The sequence below is a fragment of the Lygodium microphyllum genome, chromosome 14 (genome assembly GCF_053477565.2).
Source record: "Lygodium microphyllum isolate KBCC chromosome 14, Lygodium_microphyllum_v1.1.10, whole genome shotgun sequence".
Lineage (NCBI taxonomy): Eukaryota > Viridiplantae > Streptophyta > Polypodiopsida > Schizaeales > Lygodiaceae > Lygodium > Lygodium microphyllum.
This window is the reverse complement of record NC_141148.1, coordinates 19,117,627-19,131,126: the sequence shown is the minus strand read 5'-3', so window position 1 is coordinate 19,131,126 and position 13,500 is coordinate 19,117,627. Positions and strand designations below refer to the sequence as shown.

The following is a 13,500-nucleotide window of genomic DNA, read 5'->3' as shown; positions in this document are numbered from 1 at the left end:
AATAACATGTACTCTTTACCTAATATTCTTCTATATTGCATGTAAATATGATTTTTATTTATAGAATTTTCCATCCTTTTGCTACATTTGGCCCAAGAAATCTTTACCATTTTACATCATGGCAACCAAAAAGGACCTAATGATGATCATTACCCACTTCATAATGGGAAGGGCTCAATATGTGTTTGTCATATCACATAAAGGGACTTGTAGATCATCCTTGTGCTACTATAGATTCTACTACGAACTACAAGCTATCCATGGAGATTGTGTGACTAACAATTGAACCAAAAAATATTTATATCTTAATGTCAAAATAGAATCTTGACTATGAAGACTTTTATTCCTTGAAGGTGCATCTTTCTTTCTTTCTATGAAATATCATTTAGCCTTAGGGAGCCTCATATATCATTTAGCCTTAGGGAGCCTCATATCTCTAGATATATGTAATTGTCGCTTGTCACACTTGATAGTCCTCTATCGAGAGACATTGCTAATAATGGAGTGTGTTGGTGATGGCAACGCTTGCACTAGTGTTGGTGGAGTATGTATGTACTCTCTTCCTATGTACTAATTGATATATCTCTGGTTTCATCAATAAAAATTGGTGTTATCAATGCTCTTAAAGAAGTTCCTGAGCATATTTGATTCGAGAGACACAGCCTAACATGTGTGCATCTTTCTTTCTATCAATATTCATGCTTCCCCTCTCTCACTTCCAATCACATATGCATTCTCACAAGATCAAGGTTATCATCTCTCATCTTATCAATGGAACATCTTGAAAAGACTCTCCTCAAAAATACAATCATACATACCTTGGTTAACTATATCACCATCCTTCCTTGGACCAATTCACCTAATATGAAAAGACTCTCCTCAAAAATACCATTACATACCTTAAGTGGAACTCTATCATTCCTTGGACGAGTTCACCTAATGGCAATCGTAATATGATCCTCCTTATGATTCTCCTGTCCTTGCCTCCCAAGAAGATGCCCTTTACAAAGATCTCCCTCCTCCTTCGCTCTTGACAAAACAACTTATACATTAATAATTTCACAAAGTTGTAGCCTTCATGAAGCCTCTCATATCAATATCATAGAATTTACATCGTGTCTTAAGTATTTACATAAAATCGGGCCATAGATTACTAATATGTAGGTTTCCCAAAAATTTTAAAATACACAAATCCTAGTTAATATCAAGCTCTTCATAATTCTCCTTTCTTCATGCCCAACAAGTTACTATTTTCTTAGATATTGCATACACCATAATTCAAAACACTTCTCATATAGATTATTCCCAAATATTGCTTGTTCCCAAAGACATCCATACATTCATTTAATTATAGTAGTTCAACCATGGTCTCAACCCTTTCACCAATATTATACCATTAAGTGTGATTAATTTAAAAGTGTCCAATTTCGGTTCACTCTTTACATAGATTGTTACCAAGTCCTCCCTTCATACAGACTGCTTCTGAATCCTTTGCGAACTGTAGCCTTTTGTCACAATGATTGCAAGTGAAAGTAAATTTCATCAGCATTTCTTGCGCTTAGTGGAATAGAAATTCAACCTAATAAGAGGACTTTCCCACAGCACGTTTGGGAGGCCAAAATGCAATTTTCTTTTTAAATTGTCCTCTTCCCATGGTAAGTTTGGGATGGGATCCCTTGAAAATAGATAACTTTGTTCCTTTCATTCAGCTTTTGCCACATAACAAAATTAAGCAACAAGCATGACAGTTTCACCTCATCACCTACAGTAGATAGTGGACTTCTTTTGACTCCTCCCCTCACTACCAAACTCCCTCCTCCCCGGTTGAAACTAGTTACCACACGCATCGCCAGTTGCACTAGGCACCCTGGTAACTGTTAATAGCATGAGAAGGTAGTGTAAAACTCAGCACTGTATTTGAAACTTTAATGGCCTTTTCCTGTCCCTTTTGAAATTCACTGTGGAAATCCCTTCCCAACACTATTTGATACACCTTCTCAACCCTTAACCTGATTTTTACAGCAGTTTCTGAATTCAGTTTTTTGTGTGCTTACTCATTTAACAAATTCCACTCCATATATGCACCATCAATTCAACACCAACCTAGTGCTTGACAAATCTCTTAATTTTCTGTGTCCAAATTGAGTTTGTTCCGAGCTTACCTATTGAAGATCCACACACATCATCAATTCAATTACCGATTTTAGTGATTGACAAATCTTTGTTAAATGGCTATTTTCTGCAATATCCTTAAATCAACCAGTTCATACTCTTCACATAACCACAACCAAAGTATGAATATTTCTTTTTGAACTTTTTTGCTTTTTGAAACCCCAATAGAACACCCTTTATAAGCTTGCCTAGAGTCATTTGTCCATGCAGCCTTGGCCACAATGAACCGCAGTATAGAGGCACTAAATGAACAATGTCTTTAACATTCTTTCCCATACTGAGACGGAAGATGGGTTTAAATTTGTGTTGGTCTGCTCTTTAAAGTGCAGTCTCTTCCCTTCCCAGGCCACCGAAAACGAGCTTCAAGTAGTTTGCGTGCAGCAATTTGGTCTGCTCTTTAAATCAGTCTCTTCCCTTCCCAGGCCATCACAAACAAGCTTCAAGTAATTAGCGTGTAGCAACTTGTATGGCTGCAAGCATCTTTTGAATTCACAACCAACTTTACATGCTGTTGTGTGCTTATGCACGGAATTATATTTCAATAAAAAAGAGCTGCACGTCCAAAATCAAAAGTCGCTAGCTGGTGATTTGATTTGCAGATAAATCTTCCTTCAAGCGGGCGAAGGATGAAATACAATTGACCCTTTGTGAGGGGAAAAGTTTTTGAGTAAAAAGCGTACTTGCTCAAGAATTCCTTAAGCAGGAGGCAGCCATCTAACAGCTAACCAATAAATGGCAGACTTTTTACCCCTATACTACAGATTTAGCTTAGAAGTAACTGTCAGGGAATTGATGGCCTGTGATAACTTGTTTCCCCGTAAACATCATGCCAGTAACAGGCATCACATTCCAGTACATTGTCAGGTTGAAATCATGCCCCCGTAAGTTGTTTCCCTGCATGCAAAGCACAAAGGACTCTTGAATAGGTGTAGATGAACAATGCCCGTCTTGTTAAAGCCCTAATGCATTCAATAGCATGTACCCTTTTGCCCAACTTACTTGATCAACAATAGCATACTTGTTGTAGGTGTAAAGTTGGAATTTTGCTTCCTCTTTTGAGGTGATAATTCGATCCCACAATGATATCTGCACATCTTCACCCATTAATATGACAAACCATCTTTATCACCTGTTCCATGAGCATAAGTAATCTGTAAAAGCTGTGTTACCTGATTCCATGAGTTTTTTGGAGTACTGTACTCCGCAGCAACAAAAACAAATAGCTGCAAAGTACAGTAAAAACTCCCTCACTTGAAAGGCACCATATTTTAGGCTTGAATATGCCATATTTAGGAGTGCATCATTCAAAAAATGCAAGAGCCTCACATGACATTTGTGTGGAAATAAAATGTGTAAAATGGCCAGTAATTAGAATACCTGCTTTGTGTTCCAAGTAAACAAAGATGTTAAGTCAGCTGAGATGTTCAATGTCAGCCTTACCTGCATCAAGTGTATGCCTTAGCACAAAGTTCCTATGGTTAACTCTTCACACAGGGCAGAACTGTGAGAGACCAGATACAGCTCCAAGTCACTCTGACACTAGCTATCAGACTAGGAACTGAATGTGCAATTGTCTATAGATATGTTAGCTTGAAGAGAAGATCCTGAGGTTATTATAAGACAAGTTCCTGCTTGCTAGGAGTAAAAAGCACACAAAATAATCTAGTTCTGAAACGCTGTTTGAAACTAAACACTAAAGATAGCAAAGCCAGTACTGATTTGCTCTATGGGAGGAACAATTATCTCAAAGGACATACCGGACAATAAATAAACTTGCAAAACCCAAAGAAAGGCTATAATGAGCATATGCTGCCTAAAAATTCCTCAAGTACACTACATCTAACAAGGAGTCCCTTCTATAGTCACGGCAAATGTAAACCACCACCAACTCTGTAAACACCCTGAACAACATAGTATGCTCAACAATTATAATATTCATTTCTTTTCAAGGTTAAACCATTTGAGAAAATAGAAAGAACAAATATTTGAGGCTGAATATGACAATTATTTAGAAAATTGAAGCCATGAGCACTTAAAAGAAATGGAAACAAACTAAGGGTTGAAGATAGACATCCCCCTTCCCAAAGGAGTGTATTTCTACTCAACCCTAATTACAATCAACCTAAGAGTGAGGAAAAGTATTTCTCACAGTCACAAAATCATATGAAAGACATACATGCACACACACATCACTTACCATGCAATAAAAATAAACGATTTATTTACAAGATGAGAACAGAAACAGAGAAAATCAGCTTTTCTCCATTGTTGAACAGCAATACATTGATATGGCTTTCTTCTTGTTCTTAAAATGAAAGAAGAGCTCAAGAACAAGGTATTATAATGAATTTACAGGTCTGCTATCATATAAAACAGTAGTCAAAAGAAGAGGAAATATGGAGATATTTGATAATGGAGGAGTGGAGGATGATGATCGAGATGGAGATGGATAGGGCCAAGTCAAACTATATTCAACTATTGTACAAAAGTTTATAACCAAGAAAACTGATGTAGAATGAGGAAAAACGAGCTCTCTTTATAAGAGGAAGGGGAGAGAGTGTGCAAAAAGCAAAAGTGGAGTAGCACAAGAGAAGTGTCCACCAACCATATATCATGAGGGTGAAAAAGAAATTACCAAATTTAATAAATACTCCTAAAACACAACTTACTAGTTTTAGAATCTCATTCCTATTTTTTAGGGATCTGAGCTAAAATTTAATAATCTCCTTGCCAGCTCTAATGCAATTTCCTAGATATCTAATAATTACAAAGAAAACAAATTCAATAAATAATTAAATACACAAATTGATCAAAAGGATAAAAATTTATTTTATGGTATATTGTGGCGGCATTCCCAGTAAAACCTCATCCAAGAACCCTAGTAACAACAAGTGGTCAATACAACAAGCAGTCAATTTATATCACACTTACCATGGTTAGAGCCAATCACCCAAGTTTTTAGGTTTTGACATCTTTCATTACTAGTGCTTTGCAATCATCTTGTCACTCAAGCCTATAGCTCAAATCATGAAATGAGTCAAAAAATTCAAAATTTTGGTTAGGGCAATTCATGTGTATTTAGAAGCTATCCCTCCAAAGCACTCATTCAAGTCTCTAAAAAACTAGTTAGAGCAATTCATATGTATCTAGAAGCTATCCCTCCAAAGCAATCACTGAAGCCTTTCTAAGGAGACATTCTAGAAATAGCATATCCAAGATATTTCAAGTCTCCATGTAAACTGAGGCCACAATAACCAATAGACACAAGATACCTCACTTGACGAGCAAAAATGCTGCAACAAGAGCCTAAGATTCTACAAGCTAGGACAAGTATATACATCAAGGACTACAATTGATGAAGATCTTCAAAACAACACAATCACAATCTAACTCATTGCCCACATTATAAATCCTACTAAGCGCCTCCAATGCATGCATGATGAATATTCATACATGCAAGCAAGAAGATTGAGAATGAAATCATTAAAAAAATGCAGTAACATACTAAAGTCTCGCGACCTAGTATAAAGATTGAATGTCTACTTGGAGGGTGAGGTATACAAGAAAACATGAAAACGAAAACAAGATCATAAGCATTGATGTGATAGCTAGACATAGGGTGATACAACCATAGAGAGATACACAATGTGCTAAAGCATGGATGACACATTGGCACATGTGAAAACCAAATAGACTAACTCAATGGGCCACCAGTTGTTGGGGAAACAAGTCATAAGTAAGGTCAAAGCATAATGGCTATGTCAAGTCGCAACTCAAGATAGACCAGCCAATCACCCAAATATGCACAATAGTCTACTAGCAAGTCCTTTCTTTCTAAGCTTCCTAGTTCCAATTACAAATAAATCCACCACTCCACCACATGGTTTCAATGGGTTGCCCAAGTACAAATATGATTATAAGCGTTTTAAGCCAAAATGCTGATGAGATTGTAAACACCTATCTAATATCATATACTTAACCGATAGAACTTTACTTACATACCATAAACCGAAATATTTAGACTATAAAACAGCCCAAGAGTCAAGGACGAACACCAAGAGAAAAGAGAGAGAGGAGCTTCTTGGGTTAAGATGAAAAACATAGTCGAAACAAGAAGTCCAACCACTTTTAGGAAGTACATTAGGTAGTCTTGTGAATAACTCTAACTATCCCTTGCTTTTTGCGCAAAAGGTATGACTAATTATATACTCAACACAAAATACAACAAAGGACATATGCTTGACAATCTACTTGGAGTTGTCTACAAATCAAATCGTGCGTAGAAGGCCTCTCAACATGGTTTGAAGGGGATGGGAGAAAGAAGCAATGGTGGAGTATAACACCGCCAAGGTTTGCTCTCCTATAAAGTGAATTCTAGGCCATAGCAACTCCATGTGTAAAGGAGTTGCTCTTGAAGTTTCCATAAATGTCAAGAGTCCCCCTAGAGTTGTTTGTCACAGCCTCTAAAGGAGACTTGAGCAAATAATGGATGACCAAAACTCAACCACGATGGCTTATACCAAAACCCTCTCACTATGAAGAAAACTGCTAGGGTTTGCACTGAGGACACACAGAGTGTACGACCACGACAGAAACACAAAGAGACAAACACAGACACAGAGGGCAAAACTCAAACCCTAAATGCAAAACTCAAAAAACTCAGACCCTAAACGCAAAACTCAAAACTCAAACACAAACAGAAGAAAGGTGTGTAGTAACAGGTCAATACAAATATCAAGACAGTAGGTATTCCGTAGGCGCGGAGAGACAGAGATAGTGAGAGAGAGCAAAGCAGAGATTGTGCACCATTTTAGTTTCAATGACGAGTGTGTACCTTTAGGTTTTTAGATAGATATATATGTGTAAGTACAAGTGCTAAGGGTGTGTTCACACTCGAGTACATTTAAAGGTACAAGGGCCTTTATTCCCAACAACCTCCCACCTAAAGCCAATGTGCCTTAACAGGAGAAAAGAATCAACTAAGTCTAGATATGTACAAAGCTGAAATACATATATCTATCCAACTCCCATCATCTGTCTACAATGAGCAAACCACTCTGCTGGAAGACCCTTCGTAAGAAAGTCTGCAAGATTATCATCTGTATGCACTTTGACAAGCTCAATGCTCTTGTTGTCAAGTACATCTCTAATGAAGTGGTACTTCACCTGTATGTGCTTTGTCTTTGCATGAAAGACAAGATTATGTGCTAGCATAATACCATCTGACTATCACAATGAAGAACGGGTAACTCTATGATGCCAAGCTCTCCCACCAAATGTGAAAGCCATAAAGTCTCCTTGCATGCCTCAGTGGTAGCCACATACTCTGCCTTTGTAGTAGACAATGCAACACACTTTTGTAACCTGGAGATACAAGAAACTGCTCCTCCTGTGAAAGTAAATACACACCCAAAAGTGGACTTTCTGCAATCTGCATGACCAACATAGTCAACATCCGTAAAGCCAACAACAGATGTCTTTTTCTTTTCAAAGCAGATGCACAACTTCTTTGTGCCTTTGAGGTATCTCATAATGCCTTTCACTGTATTCCAATACTTTTTGCCAAGATTTGCCATGTATCTACTAACCACTCCCACTGCAAAGGCAATGTCATGACATGTAGCAACCGTAGCATACATCAAACTGCCAACAGCTGAAGCATATGGTATCTTGGTCATTTCAACCTTCTCATCATCAGATGTAGGGTTGTCCTCTGCACTAAGTTTCACACATGGAGGCAATGGAACCCCAATTGTTTCCCTCCCTCCATATTGAAATGCTGCAAAACCTTAGAGATATACTTTTGCTGAGATAGATAGAGTAAGCCTTTTGATCTATCTCTGAGTATTCACATGCCAAGAATGTGATTTGCATCACCAAGATCCATCATGTCAAACCTGCCATGAAGACTTTGCTTCAGTGAATCCAAGGCATAAGTATCCCTGCCAGCAATCAACATGTCATCAACATACAGAACCAAGATAATCAGGCTACTATCTGTTGCCTTTTTAGTGTACAAGCAGTGATCCACTTGACTTCTATAGAAACCTTGAGATCGCATAAATGTATCAAACTTATGATACCATTCTCTTGGTGCTTGTTTCAGCCCATACAAACTCCTTTTGAGTTTACATACCATCTTCTCTTTCCCTTTTTCAACAAACACTTCAGGCTACTGCATATATATGTCTTCATGCAGATCGCCATGTAAAAATGAAGTCTTTACATCCATTTGTATGAGTTTCATATCTTCAACTGCAATCAAGCCCAAAATAGTTCTCAATATAGTCATCTCGACTACAGGAGAGAAAATCTCATCAAAGTAAATTCCACTCTCCTGCTTGTATCCCTTTGCAACCAATCTTATTTTGTACTTTGGTGAGGAACCAGAAGTGACCATCTTGTAAACCCATTTGCATGAAAGTGTTTTTTGCCCTAAACATTGCACCAAGTCCCAAGTGCTATTTTTCTCAAGAGATTTCATTTTTGACAACATGGCTTTATACCATTCCTTGCTGTCTTGTCGGTCCATTGCTTCCTTGAAGCAAGACGGTTCACCACACTGTGTCAACATGACATAATCAGCCACATTATTTGCACTAGGAATGAATCTATCAAGTTGTCTAGTAGCTCTAGATGATCTCCTAACCCAATGATCATTGTTTGTTGGTTGTTGAGCAATTTCAGCTTGCTGTCTTGGCATTTCAGCCTGCAAATCAGCATTAACAGCTTGATATCCCGGATGTTCCTGCACATGTAGTGACTCATTATCATGGGCAATAGCTAGTTGATCATTTCCAGCATTATTTTTTGCATTTACAGGTTCATTTACAACAGGTATTTGCTACTGTACAACGGGCACATTTTGCTGTCCAAAAGGTATTTCTTTCCGGAATACAACCCTACAAACCTCCTCAGTCTTTTTAGGTTGTTTATGCATGAGATCTTCCCGAAAAATAACATCATTGCTACGTACTACTTTCCTTATCTCACGATCCCACAGTCTATACTCCATTTCACCCTCGTTACCATATCCTACGAAAATGCATTTGCAGGACTTTGGCTCAAGTTTGCTGTATTTTTCTTTACGAATGTGCACAAAAGCCTCACAGCCAAACACTTTCAGTTGAGCATATGAAGGTGGCTTGCCCGACCACGCTTCTTGGGGAACTCCCCCTCCCCCCCCCCCTCCCCAAAGACCTGTTTGGTGACCGATTAATCAAGTGTACGGCTGTCATAACAGCCTCTGCCCAAAACCAAGGGGGAATGCAACATGAGACAACATCATACGAACCTCATCCTGCATGGTCCGATTCATACGCTCTGCAACTCCATTTTGGGGTGGATTATGAGGGGCTATGAGCTCTCTCTTTATCCCTTTGCTGTCACAAAATGCCTGAAAGGACTTGGATACATATTCCCCACCATTATCAGAGCGAAGACACTTGAGTGTCTTATCAGTTTGATTTTCAATCAATGCCAAGAATTTTTTGAACTTGTCAAGCACTTCATCCTTGCTACCAATAGGATAAGCCCATACCTTTCGTGTAGCATCGTCGATAAAGGTAACAAAATATTTCTTTTCCCCTAAAGATAATCCTGGCATCTGACATACATCTGAATGTACTAACTCTAGAGGAGAAGATTTCAAAGAAAGAGACTTTTTGTGAGATGTCAATGCATATTTACCATAAATACAATTATCACAATGCTCAAAATCAGCATAACGAAGAGAAGGCAAGTAACCCAAACAAGAAAGCACTTTCATTTTTGTCTAACTCATGTGTCCCAACCAGCCATGCCACAAAGAAACGCTTGGCTGCTGTGTCATAGCAACAACATGATCACAGCCATGCCACAAAGAAACGCTTGGCTGCTGTGTCACAGCAACAACATGATCACTCACACTAGATACATGAAGAGGATACAGAGTATCACTTTTACAACCTCTGGCAATCACTCTAGATCCCTTACAGATCTTCCATTTTCCATCACCAAAGGTGGTATGAAAACCATCGTCATCTAGCTGCCCCTTGTGCTAATCAAGCTCTTCTTGAGCTGAGATACGTGCCGTACATGCTAAAGTGTGAAGACAACACCATGCTTAAACTATGACTGCACACTGCCAATACTTACAATGTCACATGCATAGTTGTCCCCAAGATGGACAACACCATGTCCACCCCCTATATAGACAAAGAACCACTCACGATGAGGGGTGACATGAAAGGAAACACCTGAATCGAGAATCCAGGTATGCATATCCTCATCTATATCTACAAGTAAAGCATGTGCACCAAAGTGTGAAGAGACCAAAAATACATCATTCCCACTATCCTCACTGTCATGAGTGACTACATTCACCTCTTCAATTTTAACACTGCTTTTTTTGGGTTGACCTTCTTTCTTCTCTTCCTTGCTATCATCTGTCTTCTTGCCCTTTCCTTTCTCTTTCTTCCATTTGTAGCAGTCACGTTTAAAGTGACCCTTCTTGCCACAATGATGGCATTCAACATCTTTGCCACATGATTTACTGGGTCTCTTGCTATTATATTTGCCTTTCTGTGGTGATCTGCCCCTAGTATGCAAAGCACTGAAATACTTACTGGATGCATTGTTTTGCCGATTCATTTCTTCCATGAGTAGAGCACTCTCTACATCAGCATACAAAAAGATCACATTAGAGTTGTTCATAGCAATTCTAAATGTATCCCAACTCTCTGATAGAGTACAAAGCAAGAACGTAGTCTTAAATTCTTCATCAATCAAGAACTTCAAGCCAACCAGCTGGCTGAAAATAGAGTTAAACTCACTCAAGTGAGTAGACATTCCTGTACCCTCTTTCATACGCAAATCCATAAGCTTTTTCAGCCAATACACTTTGCTTGCAGCACTCTTCTGTGCATACAATTCTTCCAATCTAGTCCATATAGCATATGCAGAATCCAAATCTTTAATGTTAAACAGCAAGGCATCAGACATCGATAGCTCGATGATTGAGCATGCAAGCTCATTTAACTCATCCCAATCTTCCTGTTCCATGTCCACGGGCTTTGCCCCTTTGGTTTTGATCGGCTTTGCCTCCTTTTGCAACAGGATATTGTAGCATTGTTTTTGCCAAACTGCAAAGTTATGTGCTTCTTCAAGCTTCTTTATGTGCATGAGATTACTGCTGTCACTGCTGCTAGCCATGATTTTCAACCCAAATGTGACCAAAAAATTACCAAGTGCAAGCCCAAACTATCCCCCAAGTGACCAAGATACAAACAAGTACCAACCAGCAATAAATGACCATGTAGAAGCACAGATTTCAGATCTGTAATTAAATTTTCAAAAGCACCAAACCATGTGCTACAGCATTCTACAACTGATTACAGCTGTTCCAAGGGCACATGCATCACATTATATGAGAAATCCCAAATTTTAGCTGCAATTTCTGTTGTATATGTACCCACAGGCATAAAATTTGACACGCACGGTCAAAAGCCCCATAATTTTGTGCTCAAAGCATCAACCACACATCTGCATTTTCTCTGCCATGCATAGAACAAGTCAATTCTGCCAAAATAAAGCAATTTCAGCAAAACCCCCAAATTTTACGAAGTGTTGATGTCCAAATTGCATGGAATTGAACCTGCATGTACATAGAATGACCAAATGGTGCACAAATTTTGCCCAAACTGCAAAAGCCCCAAATTGCACGGGGTCAAAAGTGCATCAAGGTTGAGAAATAGGGTAAATTTCAGCCCAATTTGGGCATGTATATGAAAAGCCCAAAATGTCGAGGACCAGATGTCACAAATTCCTGCAATTTCTGAGATAGATATCATTGTTGCATCGTGCTCGCACCAAATTTGGACAAATCCCCAAATTTTCCAAGTCCTGCGTGCACTAATATCAATGAAATTGAAAGAATTTCACTAAAATGTGAAAAATCCCAAAATTCTCGAGCAAATGTGCACCAACTTTACAATTTCTCAGTCAAATTGTCCAATTCTACGTTAAGATCCCCAAATTCAAGAAAAGCCCCAAATTTCTGGGCTTGAATTGCACGGAAATTTGTGTTGTGCCTCCACGTGTGAACCCTCGATAGGGGAACTTCAAATAAAAGGAATTTTAAAGAGAAAAAAAATGTTGAACGACGGGTCAATGGACCCGCCATGCAAGTCGCCACCTAGTACCTGATGTCGCGTCGCGTGTCGACAATCTCGCCAGTTGATCCATCACGTGTGGAGACCGCCACCAGTAATTCCATTGTGTAGCTCGTCAGCTGCAACTGCCTAGTCACGCTTCTTGAACGAGTCAAATGCTTTGCAGGCGTCGTCCGTCACGCGTCGTCTCCAGTCCCGTTGCGGAAAAGAGTGTTACCTCATCCACGACTACAGTTCCCGCCACTCCACGCTAGGGGCTAGGCGCACACTCTCCACACTGGAGCCTTTTGCAAGTCACAACCTGTTGCCTGTGCAGAATGCCGCCTAAGTCAGGCTACAGCTCCTATTAGTCGCCTCACAACCTACTCACTTGTCCTGCTCAAACTCCAAGAGGTACGAACACCTCAACCTTAGCTTTGGTATCAATTTGTAGTGACAAGTCAGCACGAATATTGAGACAGTAGGTATTCCTTAGGCACGGAGAGACAGAGAGAGCAAAGCAGAGAGTGTGCACGATTTCAGGTACAATGACGAGTGTCTACCTTTAGGTTTTTAGATAGATATATATGTGTAAGTACAAGTGCTAAGGGTGTGTTCACACCCGGGCACATTCAAAGGCACAAGGGCCTTTATTTCCAATAGGGTGAGAGAGAACACAACTCTGAAGTGAATGAATGCTGTAAATGAATGTAAGAGTGTACAGTTGTTAGTGCACTCTCCACTATATATGTGTATCCCTATAGGAGTATTGGTGGTTGTAGGTGGCTCGGGGCACTTTTTACTCCCCCTAAGGGAGGTTTTTTTCCCCCAGGCTAATAATAGCCCATGTGACCTCATCAGGAGGCTAGGGGCAGTATTATTAGGCTAGTTCTAGGCTTTTTATGCTTAGCAAGCACAGTGCTTAGCACTAGTGCCTATTATGCACAAATCCCTAATCTAGGGTTGTGTGCTTATGATTGAGGTGTATCTTTTTGATGATATACTTTTTTCCCGTCACGTAACTTGAGCTCACCCTTGCTTCCCTCACTCTGTGTGTACTTTCTTGCTTCTTCATTTGGTATCAGAGCCATCCCATCACTCCCGTGAGCATCCCATCGCGTACCCTCAGCTCGTGAGCTTCATATCGACTCAAGACATTCTGGAATTGACAGGAACTGCTGCAAAACAGGCCGCCGCC

At 39.4% G+C, this 13,500-nt stretch overlaps 1 protein-coding gene across 1 annotated transcript in view; it reads right to left on the bottom strand.

Moving 5' to 3' along the window:
• Positions 1 to 2,731: 2,731 nt before the first annotated feature.
• The window catches only part of LOC148025382 (signal peptidase complex subunit 3A-like), a 49,215-nt gene continuing 38,446 nt past the window's right edge, over positions 2,732 to 13,500 (bottom strand). The window contains exons 3-6 of the mRNA XM_087692486.1: positions 3,550 to 3,612; positions 3,342 to 3,395; positions 3,172 to 3,258; positions 2,732 to 3,066 (exon numbers count right to left, since the gene is read on the bottom strand). Coding sequence (XP_087548612.1) covers positions 2,941 to 3,066; positions 3,172 to 3,258; positions 3,342 to 3,395; positions 3,550 to 3,612 — 330 coding nt within the window. The 3' untranslated portion in view covers positions 2,732 to 2,940. The remainder of the gene's footprint in view (positions 3,067 to 3,171; positions 3,259 to 3,341; positions 3,396 to 3,549; positions 3,613 to 13,500) is intronic.